Source organism: Vipera ursinii (genome assembly GCF_947247035.1).
Source record: "Vipera ursinii genome assembly, chromosome: 2".
In the NCBI taxonomy this organism is placed as follows: domain Eukaryota; kingdom Metazoa; phylum Chordata; class Lepidosauria; order Squamata; family Viperidae; genus Vipera; species Vipera ursinii.
The window spans coordinates 157,818,975-157,839,561 of NC_139513.1; the positions used below are offsets into that span (position 1 = coordinate 157,818,975).

At 40.0% G+C, this 20,587-nt stretch overlaps 1 protein-coding gene and 1 long non-coding RNA gene across 3 annotated transcripts in view; both read left to right on the forward strand.

The window, feature by feature from the left end:
- The window catches only part of PIN1 (peptidylprolyl cis/trans isomerase, NIMA-interacting 1), a 48,255-nt gene extending 38,950 nt beyond the window's left edge, over window positions 1–9,305 (forward strand). Inside the window, exons 4-6 of one of the 2 annotated variants that reach the window (XR_014491188.1) lie at window positions 1,169–1,357; window positions 2,648–3,492; window positions 8,909–9,305. Coding sequence is in view for 1 of the 2 variants with exons in the window: in XM_083352482.1 (XP_083208608.1) it covers window positions 1,169–1,278 (110 nt within the window). In the remaining variant the exon portion in view is untranslated. Of the gene's footprint in view, window positions 1–1,168; window positions 2,603–2,647; window positions 3,493–8,908 lie in introns of those variants that run through there. The other variant, XM_083352482.1, reaches the window with a different exon arrangement.
- A 1,727-nt stretch (window positions 9,306–11,032) lies between these two features.
- LOC310633345 lies at window positions 11,033–19,692 on the forward strand. The gene is made up of 3 exons (XR_014491015.1): window positions 11,033–11,103; window positions 12,996–13,079; window positions 19,613–19,692. It is a non-coding gene; the product is annotated as an uncharacterized lncRNA (long non-coding RNA).
- Window positions 19,693–20,587: the final 895 nt, after the last annotated feature.

A 20,587-nucleotide genomic window follows, 5' to 3' on the forward strand; every position in this document is an offset into this window, starting at 1 on the left:
AAGTAATTGGTCCCTAGTTCTCAGGAAGATAAAGGGAAGGAGTGGGGGGGAAGCATATTTGGACCTGCAAAATTCCGTTCTCTGGTAATGTGTAACAAAGTAATATTGATCTATATGATATTGGTTTCCTAGTCTGGTCTACTTTGAAGGGCTGACATCAATCTTTGCAGGTGTGAATGTGTTTCCTCTCTTCTTTTACTATCATGAGAACTAGAAAAGGGTTTGATATTTTTATTCACACTACATTTTGCTCTGAACAGACCTTTTTTTTCAGGCTGTTGCCTTGATAGTGGCTCTTCATCCTATCCCTCAAGGACATTCCCTTCCCTTCCCTTCCCTGTATAGCTAGCTTGAATTTAGCAAGTGCTACATGAAGGCTTCATTTGGTCTTTGAGTGATCTCCTAGGGCAAGGGTGTCAAACTGCCAGCCCGCGGGCCGGACCCATCATCTGGAAGCCATGCCCACTCCATTGCCGGCAATGGCAAAACCGTCCCGATACGTTGCGCGACATCATGTGACATCGTGACTTTGACATGTCTGATCTAATATGTCTTCAAATATTTAGACTCTGGTCATAAATGCATAGAAGTCCGGTCTACGAATATGGAATCCTGCATTACAGATTCTTGTGTGCTCATAGCTACTACAAGTAGTCCTCGACTTACAACTATTCATTTAGTAACCATTCAAAGTTACAGCAACACTAAGAAAAGTAATGTATGACTGTTTTTCACACTTAACAATCATTACAACATCCCCATAGTCACATGGTCAGAATTTGGATACTTGGCAGCTGGCATGTATTTATGATGGTTGCAGTATCCTGGGGTCATGTGTGACAAGCAAAGTCAATGGGGAAGCCAGATTCACTTAACGACTGTGTTACTAACTAAACGGCTGCAGTGATTCACTTAACAACTGTGTAAAATGGCGCAAAACTCATTTAACAACTGCCTTGCTTAGCAGTGGAAATTTTAGGTTCAATTGTGGGTGTAAATCAAGGTCTACTTTTATCGGATTGCCTTTGGCTTTTTTTCTGTTGAGCTGGAACCAGTGAGGACAACATTTGCTACTTCTAGTTGTTCATGCTTGGAATTAATTCTGGGTATTCTTGATATGGTTGTTATTTTCCACTTTTCACTTGAAAACTGTTTTTTTGTTGGACAGGTCAAATGCAGAAACCTTTCGAAGATGCCTCCTTTGCGCTGAGGACTGGTGAGATGAGTGGACCAGTATTCACAGATTCAGGGATCCATATAATCCTGCGTACAGAATGAGTGTTTTGGCTCCATGCACTTGGAAAAGAAAGGGTGATTGGGGAAAAAAGGAACAAGAGAACCTTTATTCCAACCATTGGTACGCTCTCTATCCCAGAACAAACTTCATATCTAGCTTATTTTATATATATAAACCTTATTTGACATGTTGAAGAAATGTTTTCCCCCGCCTGTATTGATGCATGTTAGCTGGGGCAGAAAACAAGTGAAACAAAGAGACCGTAGCATCTTTCATAAGACACAATGATAGTGTTTTTAACCACAACAAAAAAGGAAATTCCTGGCTGCTTGAGTTTAATATTGATGGTTTCTTCCATTCAGGAGACATGTCTGTACTTACAGGGTCATGCTTCAATGCTTTCCCTCTATATCCAACTTATAATAGAGTTATTTATTATAGGGCTGCACTGATGGTGGCAGAGTTTAGCTCTCAGTGTATAAATAGAATAAAATTCTCCTTTGCCACCATATATCCTGGTTTAAGCTCACAAGTAAAAATACCCCATTTTGTTACCTCTCTTGTCCACAATTCAGTGGCATACCGTTTTTAATTTGGCCAATCATTGATAACATTGTTTTTGAGTATAAAACTAGAACACTCCTGTGGCCTCACTTTATTGCTGTAGGTTTGTGAGTACAGATTCCTCATTTATGATAATGTGCAAATTCCACTGGACTTCCAACGTTGGTTGAGGGTTGAGTTTCAGTAGATGCAAAGGGACTTGGAGGTGATGTTGTCTGGATAGGAATTCTCTGTGATCACCTGAGCATACACTCTGCTTTCAGAAATATAAATTTGCCATATGCTGATTACCATAATGCGTTCACATTGAATTAGATATGGCTGGTTTGTTTGTTTTTTTGTTTTTTTTTTGAGGCAGACAGATATTTATCTTTTACATTATTCCAGTGCAGCCCCTCCCCAAGTTTATGTAGCCCTCTAAAATTTCATTAGATGTATTACATGTTAATCATTTTTGTGTGTTGTTCTTGATGCTGACATATTACCCCAAGGGAAAGCCATTTAGTTGTTGATTACCAAGTTTTTTTTGGTTTGTGTTTTGTTTGCTTTTTTGTTTTCTATTTCTTTTGTTCTGAAGCTGGTCATGATCCATTTGTGGTTTAAGACAACACTGTAAAGTCACACTTTCTGTTTCTCTGAATTGCTTTTTCTCTATATAAATTCAATACAATTCCCAACAAGTTCCTTGCTTTTGATCTGATGCAAACAAGCTTTGTGTATATATATATATGTACAGAGAGTGTTCCAGTTCTCTTATGTGAGAAAATAAAAATAAATCCCTGCCAACTATCAACATCAGAATTTGATCTTGTGATTTCTCTTGTTGTTTTTAACGTCTTTGTGCAGATTTTATTTTAGTGTGCTTTCTGATCAGTCAAATGGAACATAAGATTCAGATTTTTTTAGTGCAGATCCACAACTTGCAAATCACCAGATCAAGGACATGCCCCTCCATAAACTGTGGCCTTCAAATTCCTTGATAAATAATCTGCTTTGAGCACTGTTGGACAGATGGAGGAAAAGAAACCTAATTAGTCCCCCTTCATTCCTCTCAATTTGCTGAGTCACATGTTGTTCTGGTGATGAGAAAAGTATTGGAAAAGAGAAGTAAAGATTAAAGATAAGTATTGACCTATGTAATATCTCATCATAAAGTTTTATACAGGCATAGCTAGAGGTGCCTTTCAATAAATGTTTTGAGCAGGTTTCAAATAATTGTTGGAAAATACTGGAAACATCTATCAGACTGGTATTTAGATTTTTCTACTTCAAGTTCTGACCCCTCTGAAGGTTTTTTTTAAAGATACACTTTTTGAAAATTGTCATCCAATTACTTTTAAATGAAAATAATTTTTGTTTATATCCTATGATTTTAGATGGGGTCTTATTTTAATGCTTCTAATATGCAACCAGCTCTTGATTTCCATAGAGTTGCAGTTTTTTCATTCAGAAGAAGAGGTCCGTTATTACTAAGATGCTTTTTTCTGCATGTTATCTTAACTTCTACACTATAATATTTGTTCAGGGTCATTTCAAAATGAATTCAGAAGACCAAAGTCTGCCTAGTTGCCATGTTGGAATTTATTGTATATCAGAAAGAAACACTTTTTTGAGGCTGGGAACTACACTTTAAAAAAAAGTCTTTAATGAGCTGAAATACCGGAAATGGTGTATTGATGTCATCAAAGGAGGTATGACCGCATTTTTATTTTATTTTATTTTATTTTATTTTATTTTATCCCTTTTTATGCTTGTTGTAATCTGACTTTTAAAAAGAAAAATCATTAGCTGTGCTAAGCTTCCACTTGGCTTATTTGCTGCTAGTAAATACCCAGTAGTATTAAAAAAGATAACTTCTAACATTTGTTTCTGTTATTTTAAAATCCTTCTCAATGTTTAAGCCTTGCTCTAGTCTTCCAATGATGATGGATACTTACTGTGCTTTTCTGGAAGAGCAGTGGACCTATGCAAATTATCCACAATTTTTGTGAATATCTACTTGAATGAGAAATTCCTCAAGAGGAGACATGTTTAAGGAGAACTTTCTCTTGAAAATCTGCAGTGGGAGCAAAAGAGATCTTACCCTACCATATCCTTTGCGGAGAAATAGAGCTTGGATTATCCATCGGAAGGCAGGGTCTTGTGTTTAATTTTGTTCTATGTACAAGGCTTAGTTGTTGAGGCACTTTAGACATTTGTACTGGGTCAATACTAGCCATGTTTTACAGGCTCAATTAAGCCTGTGTATGCTTTGCCTAAGGGCACAGAGTGAATTTATCAGAGGTAAAGCTATGCCTTTTCACTATATCAAAATGACCATTGTGTTTAACAACATGTACAAGGCACTTGAAAAACAAATAAATGTTGTGTTAACGGCACTAGACGGTTGCTCAAAATATGGGATATTTCCATTATCATTTTCACCTCTGTGCTTTCATCAGTCAAACGCATTGGGAAAATGAGATAGTTGCATTGGATGAAAGTTTGTTTCCATGGCAACACATTGATTTCTTTATTTTTAATATAAATCTCCAGAATGCAGGGTGACAAGCAAGTGAAACATGGGGGAAGGGAAGAAAGTGAAAAGAAAAATTATCCCCAAATGAGCATAATGTGGTGAGAACAATATCAAAGGAGAGAAGAAGGAAAATTAACTTAAGATTTTCATTAAACAATGGCAGGCTTAAAGATGAGTAATTCTTTAAAAGTGTGTTACGAATGTATCTTCATTCCTAGAAGCGTTGATCTTTGGAAATTTGATGGAGTTTGCTATCCAGTGGGATAACATGGTTTTCAAAGTTAAGTGGCTACATTTCTTTTACCTCCATGCAAGCAATCCCCACTGAATGTCAAGTAAAAAAATTCAAACGGTGTGCTTTTATAAAGTAGCTCTGAAAGAGGAGAAAGAGGTCTTAGAAGTTTCTAGGACGTTTTCTCAGCTGCTCTGCTGTTTTTGTTACTTTAGGAACTCAATCCTAGTTTCTAGGACTAGAGTCCTTCAGTAGGGAAGAAACATTTGTTATTACTGTACTGTACCACAGCTGTGCAATTTACTGCATAAAATTACCAGGCCATCCTTCCTCTGTTGGATACACCATAAATCAGGGGTGTCAAACTCAATTTCATTGAGGGCCGCATCAGCATTGTGGTTGCCCTCAGGGGGCCAGGTGGGTATGGACAGGGTGGGTGTGGCCTACTGGGTGGGCGTGGCTAGAGTGCCTATGGCCTACTGGGTGAGCATGGCCAGCTCTACATGGTTCGCATCAAGGGTGCCTATGGGGGCCTGGGCAGGAGTGGGACAGATCTGAGGGTCTCTAGTGGAAGGAGGGTCTCTGGGCCAGGGCCAAGGCATTGGGGGCCGTTCCCTCACTGTTTCCAGGATGGCTTCGCGGGCCACATGAAACCACTTCACGGGCCGGATCCGGCCCCCGGGCCTTGTGTTTTACATGTCTGCCATAAATGCACTGAGATTCTGAGAATTTCTAGCCATGATGGGTATTAACACACTTGTCAAGTGCAGGAGTAGGAGGCCGGTAGACTCTCCCGTTGCGGCAGAATGTGGAAGCAAATCTGTATTCCTTTAGCAGACACGCATCTTCTAGCTTGTGAGCTGCAGCAAGTAAGAATAAACAGTAACAGGCTAGGACAGGGGTCTTCAAACGTGGTCCTTTTATGACTTGTGGACTTCAACTCCCAGAATTCCTCAGCCAGCGTGCCTGGCTGATGAATTCTGGGAGTTGAGGTCCACAAGTCATAAAAGGGCCAAGTTGGAAGACCCTGGGCTAGGACAATCGATGGCTTGAATTGACATAAAGTATTTTTCTGTTGAACCTTATTCTTTATGATCAAAAATTAATCTTCAATGCTGAATGTTGAGAATTTGCCATCAAGTTCGAACTTTGAATTTTAGAAATCTACATAAAAAGTAAAACCTGGCTTCTTCAGGCTAAGAACTAAGGACCATTAATTCCCAGATTGGTCCCCTTCACTTAATTGTTTTGAGGCTTTTCTGTGAGATTACATTACCAACAGGTCTCAACATCTCTAGAGAAAGAAGGAAGGAAATGAGAGAGCAAGCCATATACCTTAGGAGAGGGGGAATTTATTGTAGTGTATCTTCAATTATCAAGTCGACATAACAAAATGCCTTCATTTCCTGTTAGGAAGGGAGGATTCTTGCTGTCTCATTCACTTGAGGTTTTCCAGGTAGAAGTGGTATATTTGTGAAATAATAGAGTCCAGCTAAAGTGATGGCAACTTCTATTGCTTGACTTCATTCTGCTGCCCTAACTGTAGATGATAACCTGAGGACCTACCTGCCTTTTGACTGCTCATTTGGAATGAAAACAGACATGATAAACTTCGATGACTTATTTAGCATGAAAGTTGACTGGCTTCAAATATTGCATGTAGGGGGAATGCCCCAACTTCATTTTCAGTTTCCTGGTGATTTTAAAACTGTTTTGATCGAAGGTTTTACCCATTGCTATTGCCATATTGGAACTGGTCCTGAAGTTTTGTTTCAGCTGACTCAGCTGCTAACTGCCAGCAGTTCAGTCCTGACCACCTCAAGGTCGACTCAGCCTTCCAGCCTTTGGAGGCTGGTAGAATGAGGACCCAGATTTTTGGGGGCAATATGCTGATTCTGAAGCCCTTATAGAGGGCTGTAAAGCACTGTGAAGTGGTATATAAGTCTGCTATTGCTATTTTTTTTGACACAATATCACTGTTGCCTGTTTCATGGATGCCAGCAGTATCCTTGCTGTAGGCAAATTATAGCTACTTCTATTTGAGTCACTTCTCTCATCGGTTTGGGCCACTAAAAGTATTGAAACCCAACTTGATTCTGTCCAGAGTTATTGCAACAAGTATAGGAACTATTTGATATTTGGTCTTAGATGCTACCTGTGCAAAATCTGTTCTTTCTTCTACCACTTTATAAGCTTTTCCAGTATATTTTCAGACTATGCTGAAGAAGAATCAGTTATTTTTTTATTCTAGTTCTAAAAGTGGTCAACAGTAACTTTACAAGGGCTATCTTCCTTAGTTGCGTGACATCAGTGATTCTGGCCAGTTCTAAGATTGCTGTGGCACTCTCAGAAATTGAAAGATGAATCCAACCTAGACACATGCATAATACGCAAGGGGGCAGATGGTGTTTCCCAGCGAAATTCTCATAGTTCTGGAAAAATCCAAACTGAACAGGTGCAGAATCATATTTATATGAATCCACAGATGCACATCATCCAGATGCTAATTCTTTTTCTTTGTAAAGTGGAGCTCTTGCCTGCTTTATAATTCTGAGCAGGCCATATGCCAAAAGAACATCTGTCCTTCTATGACAATAGCACCCATGCATTGAGAAGAACACTATTTCTGTGACTTCAGTATGAATTGTAGATAGGGAAAATGAAGACCTTTTCTTGTGTAATCATTTTCTGCATCATTCCACCAAAAATCGTTATTCATTGTATGTTGTGAAATATACATACAAGAAGATTAAAAGATGTACAGTTCTCACCAAGCATTATGGCCTCTGACCATAGCATGGCTTATTTTTTGGGCTTAGGATGCAAAGGACATCATGTGTTTGGTCTTGGATCAGGGGCGACAAACCTGTCTTCTAGTTGTTACTCAACTAGCCTTCTCAACAAAAACAGCCAATAATAATTGGTGCTGACTGTTTTAATTTTGCAACATTTGGAAGATCACAGGTTCCCCAGTTCTGTTTTGGATTAATGAAAACTATTAACACTTTCTTAACAGCCCCCCTAGTTGGCATGAATGGACCCATAAAATTAAATAAAAATAATTCAATGTTATGTAAATAGTTAAAATACTCCGGAAATGCTAAAATTTAGTGTTCCTGTACAAGAACACATTGATGCAAATGCTAATAGCTCACAAGGTTTCCCATATCTTCAGATTTTCATTCTTAAAAAAAAAAAGTAATAGAAATTTCAGGGAAAAGAAATAAACCAGTAATGTTACATCAAGAATCAAGAACTCATGGCTTAAGAGTGGACAAATCTGAATTTGAAATTATCTTGTTTCCTCATGTGTCTTAAGGGTGTTCCATTTCTATGTAAAAAAAAAAAAAAAGCCCGCACAAAGATTCATAAATGTTTGTGATAGATTTGTAGATTTGTCCTAATAAGTGTATAAATATATGTATATTTTGTGTGTGTATTTTCAGTATGATACATATTTGCTTAGAGAATATCAAAGGTCTGGTTCTTAATATGTCCAGGTTAAAACGAAAGAATGACTGGTGTGATGCAGCTTCTACTGAACTAGCCCAATGCTCCTCAAAATGTCTGTGAGCAATAAGTCCCAGAATCCTAGATGGACTACCGACTCTGATCAATAAGACAGCTTCCAGGGTTTCTTCATAAAGGATCTTGCTGCAATTGTTTCTGTTACTCCAGTTGAGGGGTCTCTGGCTGCCTGATTTTTAGCTTTCGATAAATTTTCTCTGCATAGGCATGCGTTCAAAACAGCCTTAGCCTTTGATCAGGATAAAACTGGCCTCTCAGCGCAAACATAATGAGGGCTCAGTGACAGATAGTTTTCTAATTACAGAAAATATGGTGTGTCTCATTGCTTAAAATGGTTTTGCTCTAGGAATTGAAGATGAAAGGTACTTAAATATCGCACGGTAATAGCTCCGGGTATTGCACAGAATACCCTGTGCACAGAACTACAGGTCAGGATACAGGTTACACATTAAAATTGCACAGATTATTTTGTCTCTGCCAAATTCCTTGGAAGAACAGTCAAACTTTTCGCTTGTGTGCCTTCAACTCAGTATTGACTCCTGGTGATTGCCTGGACAAGCCCCTGCAGCTTTCTTGGCAAGATTTTGGAAGTAGTTTGCCATTGCCTCCTTCCTGGGGCTAGCAGAGAGAAACTAAATTAAGGTCCACTAGCTGGCTTTGTGCCAAAGGCGGGATTAGATCTCAGCCTCTGTATTTCTAGCCTGGTGCTTTGGCCACTGCACCAATCTGCAAGTTATACATGGAAATTGCACAGATTATTCGTGTCTCTGCTAAGCTAACCGGAAAAACAATAAAACGTAACTAGAAATTACGTTTCTTGCTTAAACAGAAATGTCTTCAAAGAAAAACAAGAAAGTCCAGTTGCCTCGTGAAAAAGCACTTTTCGGATAACCACGTATGACCTGGATGACTGAGAATCTCCACAGACTAAATTAAACAGTTGTCTCTAAGTGCCACCTTTAACGAATGGAAAGAACAGCCATAAAGGAATGGCACTGCAGTGCACTTGTGTTGCAATCAGGGACCAAAGTAGAAAGAAATCCCCAAACTTAACTGTGTTTTGAAATAATAACACATCGAGACTCCAATCTCCTCCCACAAAGGAGGTCTTCCATTGGGCCTCCTGTGATTGGCTGCTGGGCCTCCCTCCAATCTGATTCAGCTGGAGGTGGAGCTTGCCTTCCTTCCTTTCTTTCTTTCTTTCTTTCTTTCTTTCTTTCTTTCTTTCTTTCTTTCTTTCTTTCTTTCTTTCTTTCTTTCTTTCTTTCCAATCTTAACGGTTGCCAGCTTTTAAAGGAAGTTGCCCATAATATCTGCATTAGGTTTAGAAGACATGCTCATGATAGTATGAACAGTGGTATGCCTTGCAGTAGAGATTAATTTTTAATGCACTGTTTATGGCTGAGATGAAAGAACTCCCCAATCTCATCCATTCTTGATGCTCACACACATTCTTAATTTGTCATAGGGTCAGCTGTCTTCCCGGTCCTTTTAAAGCTGCCAGGGTATGTCTGCCTTCCCTCTTCTCTCTAAATCTTTGCTGGCCCACAGCACTTACTCCAGCCGCTAATGTCTTTCCTCGCTCCCTGGATGACCTTGAATCGAGAGTATCTTGACAGAGGAGAAAGCCTTTCACCCTGATTTGGGTTTTAAAAATGGGAGAGGAGCAGGCTCTGGTGGGGAGGGGAAAGACTACGAAATATTGCTGGGAGGAAAGAAACCAAAGAACGAAATAAAATATATGAAATTACTCCTCCCACCCCCAAATTAAGGTAGTTTCTTTGAAGATAACCACAGAATTGTAAAATGAACCATCCTAAAGATGAAGATAACCTTTATTGTCATTTTTTACTGTGGGCACACTGACACACATTAAAATTGAAACTGTTGCTTGCTCTCAAAAGTGTACACATATATAACACACACACATACGTGCTATATATAACATGTATATACCTACACCCTTATATATAAACACATATAAATATTAATCACTTACCCACTTAAGAACATAGTGGAAGGAGGATGTTTGAGAGTTCACAAGATTAATACTGTATGGAACAAAACTGACTGAATCTGGATATTCTGCTTCGGATACCACAAAGCCTCCTCCTAGAAGGTAACTAACAGGTTGTGAAGAGGATGTGTAATGACCCAGACAATCTTGCGGATCCTGCTCAAGCAACACTTATGTGCTATGTGCTGGATGGGAGGGAGGGAGCTGCCAATAATCTTTTCTCAGAACTCCATCTCAAAACTGAGCAATTCTATCCTTCCTTACCAACAATAGCCCACTACCTAAAAAGACAATGTTCTTTGTCAGGGAAAGGCAGCGGGGAAAACATTTCTCCTATCAGAAATGTGATAGGGACTTGAGAATGCCTTCCTTTTTCCTTTTAATGAAGCTTTTGCAAGGAATAATTTCTCTTAACTACCGTAATCTGCCATCTCACTGCAACATGGTAAGCCCCATTTTTCCTTGAAATAAATGTAAGTTCCCAGTTTCTGTAAACTCTTCTATGAACTAAACTAATGTTGGGTCAGCCTGGGTCATGTATTTTAATATCAGTTATATTATTATTTGGCAGAAGGATGTAAATCCCATTTCAATAGCAATAAATCCTTCTTAGGATCATGAATGTTATTAACTACATTTTTATGTGAGCTGTATTTTTATAACTCTAATTCCAAAGGTGCATTCCTCATGCAATTACCTGTATGCAGGCAAAATGAGATAATTTTTTAGCAACTGAATGAAGTAATATGAAACTAAAAATTGAAAACTTGATGATATACTTATATTACTTCTGGATCAGAAAACATATTGTTGATGTTCTTTTTCCTTTCTTTTTTTAAAATGTAAGTATTACTGGACATATATCAAATATCAAATCTGGATTCAGAATTCTCTCTGCTGGGTTCATTTTTTATGTTGTTAGGACAATCAACTGAGGAAATATATTTTTATGCAGAATGCAGAATGTTCCTGGGTCTTCTTACGTGAAATCTGCCATGGTGGGCATGGTAAGTTGCAAATCACATTTCCTGGAAAACAAACTTGTGGCTTTGGGTGAAAAGACCGACAAATCTGACTGTCCTCTAAAACACAAAGTTGGTTTCTTGAACCCCATAATTTTCTGATCTATTTTACAGAAGGTAATTTGATATAGAGGCAAGGAACTTGGAACTGCCTTGAGGGGATTCGAACCCCAAAGGCTGTACAATACACTGCATAAAAACAAATTAAGACATCACATACGCTGGCATATCTTTGCTTTTAAAAATAGTTCATTCCCTGAGACATCTAATTTCACATCCTAAGTTGTTTTTCTCTGAATGATTTTTAAAAAGATCATTTAAAAAAAATAAGCAGAGAGTTTGGAAGGAATCAAGAGATCCTTAAATGCAATCTGGGGCCCACAGACACTATACTGAGGGACCCAAGTGGCAAATTCTTGCTTCTCATCCTTCTTCCTTCACTTTATAATGGGAAGAAGAAATGGTGAGGAACAGAAGGAAGAGCCATTACCAAGACAATGATCAGATAAAGAAACCTGAGTCAGGGGCAGCACTGTAATCTGAGAAAGCCTCCCGGAAAAGATCTCCCTGGCCTTCATAAAGATGGAGGGAGGAAGAAAAAACATTCAGACTTGCAAGATTCTATTACCACAACTTTATAATGAAACTAATATTAGAATGCTTGGCTTTTATTTTTTTATTTTTATTTATTTATTTTATTTTAATCCCATTTATATCCCGCCCTTCTCCGAAGACTCAGGGCGGCTTACAATCTAAGCACAAATCAAATGTGCTTAGCAATAGCCTTCATTCTATGTTTATGCCTGCTTATTAATTTTATTTTTAAATTTTTAATTCCATTTATATCCCGCCCTTCTCCGAAGACTCGGGGCGGCTTACAAGCTTAGCAATAGCCTTCATTCTATGTATATGCCTGCTTATTAGGGCTTTCACACACACCCCCAAGCGCATTTGGTTTCCTAGTATGGTCTTTCTTGAAAGACTGACTTACTCTCATGTATGTCAACCCTTTCAGTAATGCTTCTTATTCTTGTGATACTACAAGTACCTAAAATCATAAATTGACGTAAATCTTCCCATGAATAATAACTATTTCACTGGAATTAGGACAAGAATGTCTGCTCCCTCCTGCCCGCCGCTTTTTATTTTAGATAGCAGAGGGACTCTGGGTGGTATATAAATACTAAAAAAAAATTATAAAAACCATATATGAGGCCAAGATCTTGTGGTTTCTCCCTCCTAATGGTTTGTGACCAGCTGCTGCCTCATGATTAATCTTTAAGGCTATGAGATGTATTTGAATATTAAATCTTTAGGATATGACTTTTTTTGGGGGGGCAGCTTAGATAAAAAAAACAAAAATTCAGTCAAGCATCGAGAGGAGAAGGCTGGGGATACGATGCATTAAGAAAATATTATTACTGCTGTCAACAAATAGAATTGAAAGTCTAACTTGAGCATAGGGCTTCCTTATGTGGGGTTCTTGGTGCTCTCTGACCTTGGTGGTTTTCTTGCAAACCTTTATGAAACTAGTGCACTGATGATGTAATCTAGTTTGGCAATGAAATGCCTGCAAGAAAATCAGCAAGCTCAGAGTGCACCGAGGACCCTGCAGTTAATCCTGAGCTACAAATATTCCCTTCTATAGGACTTCCTTATGATTTCTGGACTGAGAATAGCCAGATTATAGCTTTGGAAATTAGACCAAGCAAGAAGATACTACGATATTCAACAAGCATCTCCTCAGGACCATAATAGATAATCCTTTCTTCAAATAAACTGGCAACATTGACACTAGCAAAATTAGGTGAATTTATTTTCCCTTTGCCTTGTTTCCATGATAGTCAAGAAGCCATCTTCTTTTTTTTCTCCTATAGCCCAAAGGATTCAATCGCATCAATCAAATTTTCAGTTTCAATTCATTTGGTGACAATGATTCGGTGGCATTTCCATGCACGCAGGTAAAAAAAAAAATCAAGATGGCAATTTTGATTGCATGATCATGGCTGCATCTTTTCTGATTACTGCCCCTTCTTGGCCCTGACAAAAATCCCTGAATGATATATACATTTGCATCAATAAAATAGAAATCATTGAGGGAAATCAGTCACAAAACAGCACTACATAAAAGTCTGGAAAATACCAGAGTGAATAAGGCCCATCCTGGCACACTTTTCTGATCATGCCAGACAAACCTTATTGCATTCTTTGACCAAGTGACAAAATTAATGCTGTGGATATAATTTACCGTACTTGGACTTCAGTAAGCCATTTGATAAAGTAGATCACAACCTACTACTTGATAAGTTAGAAAAATGTGGGTTAGATAGCATCACCACCAGATGGATTCGTAGCTGGCTGACAGGCCGTACTCAGCGTGTGGTCCTCAATTGAACCGCATCTACATGGAAGGAAGTGTCTAGTGGGGTGCCCCAGGGCTCTGTTCTGGGCCCAGTGTTCTTCAACATCTTCATCAACAATTTGGATGAGGGGATAGATGGGGAACTCATCAAATTTGCAGATGACACCAAGCTGGCAGGAATAGCCAACATTCCAGAAGATAGGCTTAAGATACAGGAGGATCTGGACAGACTTGAACACTGGGCACTATCTAACAAAATGAAATTCAATGGTGAAAAAGTAAGGTTTTACACAGAGGCAAGAAAAACCAAATGCACATGTATATTATAGGTGGTACTTGTAGTAACTGTGAGAGGGATCTTGGAGTCCTAGTGGACAATCACTTAAATATGAGCCAGCAGTGTGCTGCAGCTGCCAAAAAAGCCAACACAGTGCTAGGCTGTGTTAACAGAGGGAGAGAATCAAGATCACGTGAAGTGTTAATTCCACTTTACAATGCCTTGGTAAGGCCACACTTGGAATACTGCATCCAGTTTTGGTCACCATCATGTAAAAAAGATGCTGAGACTCTAGAAAGAGTACAGAGAAGAGCAACAAAGATGATTAGGGTACTGGAGGCTAAAATATAAGGAACGGTTGCTGGAATTGGGTATGTGTAGTTTAATGAAGAGAAGGGTGAGGGGTGACATGATAGCAGTGTTCCAATATCTCAGGGGCTGCCACAAAGAAGAGGGAGCCAAGCTATTCTCCAAAGCACCTGAAGGCAGGACAAGAAGCAATGGATGGAATCTAGTCAAGGAGAGAAGCAACCTAGAACTAAGGAGAAACTTCCTGACAGAACAATTAACCAGTGGAACAACCTGCCTCCAGAAGTGAATGCTTCAACACTGGAAGTTTTTAAGAAGAGACTGGACAGCCATTTGTCTGAAATGGTATAGGGTTTCCTGCCTGAGCAGGGGGTTGGACTAGATGACCTCCAAGGTCCCTTCCAACATCATCATCATCATCATCATCATCATCATCATCATTATTATTATTATTATTGTTATTGTTATTATTGTTATTGTTATTATTTCTAGGACTTTACAGCTGAATTAGTAATCCTTATATTGGGCCAGGTCATGGAACAGACAACACAAGGGCATAATAATATTCCTCTAGGAAGAGTTGTTTTGAATTTTTTTCTTGCATTTTCTCTTTTCAGAGTCAAGTTTTCGTTTACTTAATGGTACTTGCACTTCTTCCTTATACTCTATATTCCTTTACACTGAATAATAGGTTTATACTTTATTTTGAGGGCTATTATCCAGAACTGAGAAGCATTTTATCCAGACCATTTTGAATTAATCTTCAGAGGCAGACCAAATGTAAAAAAAAATTCTCTTGAGATGTGACTAGACATGTCTTATAAATGAGGCAGTCAAACCTTTTTAAAAGAAATACATGCTGCTTCTGATGGAATAATATACAGCACCTCCGTTTCCCATCAGATTAAGGTTAATGGCATGTCTCCTAGGTATAACTTTAGATTTGGGACAGGAGGAATTGATCTTCTGCTTAAACATATTCTGAGTCTGTGAAAATTTAGAGTTCCCTATTTGGATTTCTGAAAACCCACATTGATCAATGGCTATTTGGATGCTGTGAAACTAAAAGTTAAATAATATTATCTGACATTTCCTATATTCAGACTTTTGGGAACCAAGATAGTTCCATGATTCATCTGAGTCAATAACTAATTTAGGAAACTGATCCAAGTGAATACTGTTTTCCTGAGATTGAAACTTGAGAGCTGCAAAAGAGAGTATTCATATGATATATGGTTTTGCAAGTCTTCCAGAAGTTGCCAGTAAGTTATCATTGGTACTATGGCAGAAAGGAAATCAGAACATAGGCATAATGATGTGAACTGCACTTAATTCGTTCTATAATAATTGAATTAAAAGTACAAAAATTCATTTTTCACCTAGTATCACGGCAGAGCTAACATACCTCCTTGAAATATCCCCCGATCGCGCTGGGCACTCCAGTCTAATATATTGATGTATCTTTGGCTTCTGATGTGTGCTGTAGCAATTTTGACCAAACCATTCAACCAACTTCATAGAAAAAAAACATTTTTTCAGTCACATTTTATCGTGACTGGCATCCACCAACTTCACTCCAAAGGCCTGGTAGTAAATGGAGTTGCCTTCATCTTAACTGAGCAAGGTTAAGATCCACTTCAAGGTTGTTATTCCTTTCACTGGCAACAGCCCCGTTGTTAGCATGAGGAATTTGTGAACTCCAATTAATTCTGTTTAAGTTCAGGCCCAGAGACCCTTGTCAAAAACACAGACCAGGCCCTCCTGCAGAATTTTACTGGCTGATCTAAAAGGAAATTGGAGAAAAAGCACATGAGGAAATGGCCTCTTTTTGAAGCAGTGCAGAGGAGAAGGGAATTCCCCACAGGGTGGGAAAGCCAATAGATGCACTTCTCATCTTGCCTGATTAAATGTTGGGCATCTTTAACTAGAAGGATCAGATAGCAGCTTTTGAGTAAAACTGCTCTTAGATGTTGGTGAGGGAATGCCGCTTGAGTTAACAGGACAGGACAATCCAGATTAGTGTTCCTCATTTGTATAGGGGCAGCTTCAGAACTAATTCTTTGTCATATAATTTACCAGAAAAAGAGGACTCGTACCTCTTCCCTAAGCACACATCCTAGGTGATTCGGACATATTTATGCTTTTAGTTCCATCCATAACTCCTTCTTGGGTTTTGTTTTACTAGAGTGGCACTAGGCATCCAGACAGTGTATGTTTTACTGGTACAACTGTGCACTTTTTCTTATATGAATGAGAAAAGCAAGAAAAAGCTCCCCCAAAGTCAAATAGCCACAAAAGGTGCTATAGATCAGGGGTCCCCAACCTATGGTCCATGGCCCACTACCGTGGGAATAGCTGGTGAGCCCTCTCCACTCACGGTAGCACTGCTGCATGGGTGCTAGCAGCCCTGTTTGTGCATGCACAGGTGCGCTAGCACCGCCACCAGCATCACACAGGCACTAGCGGCCCACTGGCGCATGCGTGCAGGCACCAGCATGTCACCACAGGCACACATGGTGCACACATGCACATTTCCCTGCTCCTTCCTTCCCTTCCAGCTGCTAAGCTGGAAAGGTTGGGGAACTCTGCTGTAGATTCATCGAGGGCAAAGCTCCACATGTATCTTCCTCTGTCCCATCCTGTATCTAATTTAATGAATTATTGAATGTATCACTAAAAGTCTGAAGTTAGTGTGGGAAGCACCAGTAAAGGCGTTAACTTTTTCAGCAATTACTGTGTAGTACAGACATGTCAAACACAAGGCCCGGGGGCCGGATCCGGCCCGCAAAGTGGTTTTATGTGGCCCGCGAAGCCATCCTGGAAACAGTGAGGGAACGGACCCCACTGCCTTGGCCCCGGCCCAGAGACCCTCCTCCTGCCAGAGACCCTCAGATCTCTCCCACTCTTGCCCAGGCCCCCATAGGCACCCTTGATGCGAACGATGTAGAGCTGGCCACGCCCACCCAGTAGGCCATATGCACTCTAGCCATGCCCACCCAGTAGGCCACGCCCACCCTGGCCATACCCACCCAGCCCCCTGAGGGCAACCGCAATGCTGATGCGGCCCTCAATGAAATTGAGTTTGACACCCCTGGTGTAGTACAAACATCACGACAGTGTTCTCTTCTTTCTGAAGGTTGGAAAATTGATCTGCAAGGGCTCTTATTCCAGCAAAAGCTTCCAGCAATGAGAAAACATAGAGAAGTATGCATCAGTGTAGTCTTGCTCCTAGCAGTTGTTCATACTTCTCATGTTCTTCTGAAGTATCCCCAAACAGATTTTCCAAGCTTTCCAAATGGTGCTTTCCCTCTTCTATCGTCACAGAGACATTGCAAATCCTAACATTTAGTCCTGAAATCCTTTCCACAAGCTGTCCATGGAAATTCTCATTCATTCAGGTCATGGTTGTCCCAAAGGAACTTTTCCAAAGGGCAATTGGACTTTCGTGGATTTTTTTTCTTTGAAAGCCTATGGTAGATTCTCAGTCATCCAGGTCATAGTTATCCCAAAGGTGCGTTTTCATGAGGCAACTGGACTTTCTTGTTTTTCTCTGAAGACTTTTGGCTTCTCATCTGAAGAAGCTTCTTGGGTGAGAAGTGAAACGTCTTCAAAGAAAAACAAGAAAGTCCAGTTGCCTCGTGAAAACACACCTTTGGGATTTCTTTGAAAGCTTTTCACTTTTCATCCAAGATGGCGGCGGCAGGCGGTAGGGGCTCTGCATCCGGGCCGGGCTTCTTCAGTTCTGAAGAAGCTTTTTACATGAGAAGCAAAACATTTTTGAAGAAAAAAACCAAGAAACTCCAGTTGCCTTTTGGAAAAGCACCTTTGGGACTCTCCAAAAATGGTCACCCAACAGCAAAAAGAAGGGGGAAGTTATGAAATATATGAGGAGCAACCATTGTAACTGTGTGCAACTGATCCAATTAAATGTTAATTAAATTTAATTTAATTAAGAATGAGGTTGTCGTTGTTCTGGCCCTGCCTACATTTTGGAATCTGCTCTCCACACATCTCTTTAAAACTCAAACTTTGCTGTTGGGCTGAAAAAGTTATGCATCATCTTTTACCCTGAATGCCGTATTAGCACAATGGTTACAACAGTTGCCTTCTAATTAAAATGGTGTTGATTCAAATTTCTTCAAAAATAATTTTCTTTCTTTGTTTCCTATTTTTTCTATGCTTTTTTTTTAGTTAGTGGTGCATCACAGTATTGTTTTTCCAGCCATCTGATGTAAAATGGTTTCAGCCCCCAGCTGCCTAATAATCAGAGGTTATTTAGACCACTAGATCAGGGCTTTTCAACCAGTGGTATGGGTACCACCTGTGGTACATTGGCACCTGGCAGGTGGTACGCGACCATCCTAGAAAAGTGGTAGCGGGGAAGGGGAATGAGCTGAACCAGTGGCAGCACCGCACAAGCCTGAGCGAGAGACGGCTGGAGCTGCAGGGCTGTCAGGGCTCAGCGGAAGCGCCAGGATCAGCGCTTCTTCAGGGCTGTCAGGACTCAGAGGAAGCGCCAGGATCAGCACGAGACTCCAGCTGGAGCTCGGTGCTGATCCTGGAGCTTCTGCTGAACCCAGAAGAAGCTCTGATCAGCTGGAATGTTGCAGCATCTTCAGAGTCTTGTGATTTACATTCAGATGCTTGGCAACTGATTCATATTTATGACGGTCAGAGTGTCCCAAGGTCATGTGAAGTGACCAAAACCTGCTGCAACCACCCAGCAGAGGGGGGGGGATAAAAACCAAACACCCCCCCACCCCATCCCCACTGCCAATCCTCAACAGAAATGCTCACAACAATGAAAACCTCGGACAGGAGGAAGAGCGGTGCCGGGTGGGCAGGCAGGTGTCTTGCTGGGCTGTGGCTTGGGGGGGCACTTTTTCAGTGCCATTGTAACTTTGAACAGTCACTAAGCGAACCGTTGTAAGTCGAGGACTACCTGTACTTCACTTTTTTCCTTTTTTTTTTTTTTGGTCATCGAGTTTTTAACACCTTGCTAGGCGACTGGTGGTACTTGGATGTTGCCATATCCTAAAAGTGGTACAATGGATGAAAAGGTTGAAAAGCCCTGCACTAGATGACAGTTATCTTGCTTCCACACTTCCTCAAACACCGTCCCAAAACATTTTCCCTATGGGCACTAATGTGATATGTACAATTTGAAGAACATGGAATATTGTGCCCCCCCAGAGGTTAGATCTGCCCCACTCTCTTGACCTTCCCTAAGTGGCCACAAAACCTGACTCTTATCAATTGGCCTGGGGCTCCAAAGTGGGCATATCATGTTGGAGGTGGTTAGTGGATTAGGAGGAAGATTCCACTCCCCCACCCTATTGTATTCTGTTTCCTAACTTCTTTAATCTCTGTTCATTTTAATATTTAACATTTTCATGTTTGTTTTTATGATGTTTGTAAGCTGCCTAGAGTTGCTTGACAGTCAGATGGGTGGCATATAAATTTAATAAATAAATACACTTTTTGTTGCAGCTGTTCTTTTAAGGTAGACATAGCACAATCATAATCACATATTTTTTTCCCTACAGATCCTAATACCCTCAAAATCTCATTCTCTACTAAAGTTCCTGAACTCCCTTTCCAACTGGGCAACATTAAAACTGTCTAGGATGTGTGCTCCTGTTATTAATCTGATCCATCGGGGTTAGCAAGGCAAGGCTGTTGCAAACCTTTCCTCTTTTGACTCTAAAATCTTTTTTACATCTTGTATCTTCTCCCCCCCCCCCCGAAACAATCCTGAACCTCTTTTTATTAAATGATTTTTTCCCAAGCTCTCTTCACACCGTTGCTCCAAGCTGTGTGCAAAAACTCGGAGCATGTATGTAAGAGAGGTCAAGTTCTGTTTTTCAGTCGGTTTCCAGCTGGTATGATTGTAACCTAGCAACCAGTTTTTCCTCTATCACCCCAGGATGGGCATGCTAAAAACTGTAAAGTTTGTTGCCAAGAGTCATCCTCTTTATTTCTTAACAAAGTGGAAAGCACAATTTCTGTTTTTGAGTCAATCACTTTCTTTACTTATACCTGGAAGGTAGTTCCTTGACTCCAGCAGTGGATGTGCAATTTGCTTGCCAGTCTCTTGTATCTTGCTATTTCTACTCTGTTAGGTCTGCAGAAGTTTTCAGAGTTTATTGCCCATCAGCCGTATAGATAAGAATCCCTGTTATCCCCATCCTCTGTCTTTTGCAAATAATGCTTATGCAAGAGATCATCTAAAATAACCTCATTCCTAGATCCCAGAGCTTATATCTAGGTGTCTGTGGCTCTTAGACCACTTTATAGACTGTCAACTTCCCAGCGCAATACCTGAACTCATGCTCATATTCATATTTAGTAGAACCTCCTTTGTATTAAGGAGCAGTGCAGTTTGCACTTGATACAGTTTAATGGCAAGACATAAGCAAAGAACATGTTCGGGTGCTCATTTCTTAGCTTTGTGAAATAACTGCCAGATTTAGAAAGCAACCTAAAAGGCAATGGTAAGAAACATTATAAGCATAAGAATA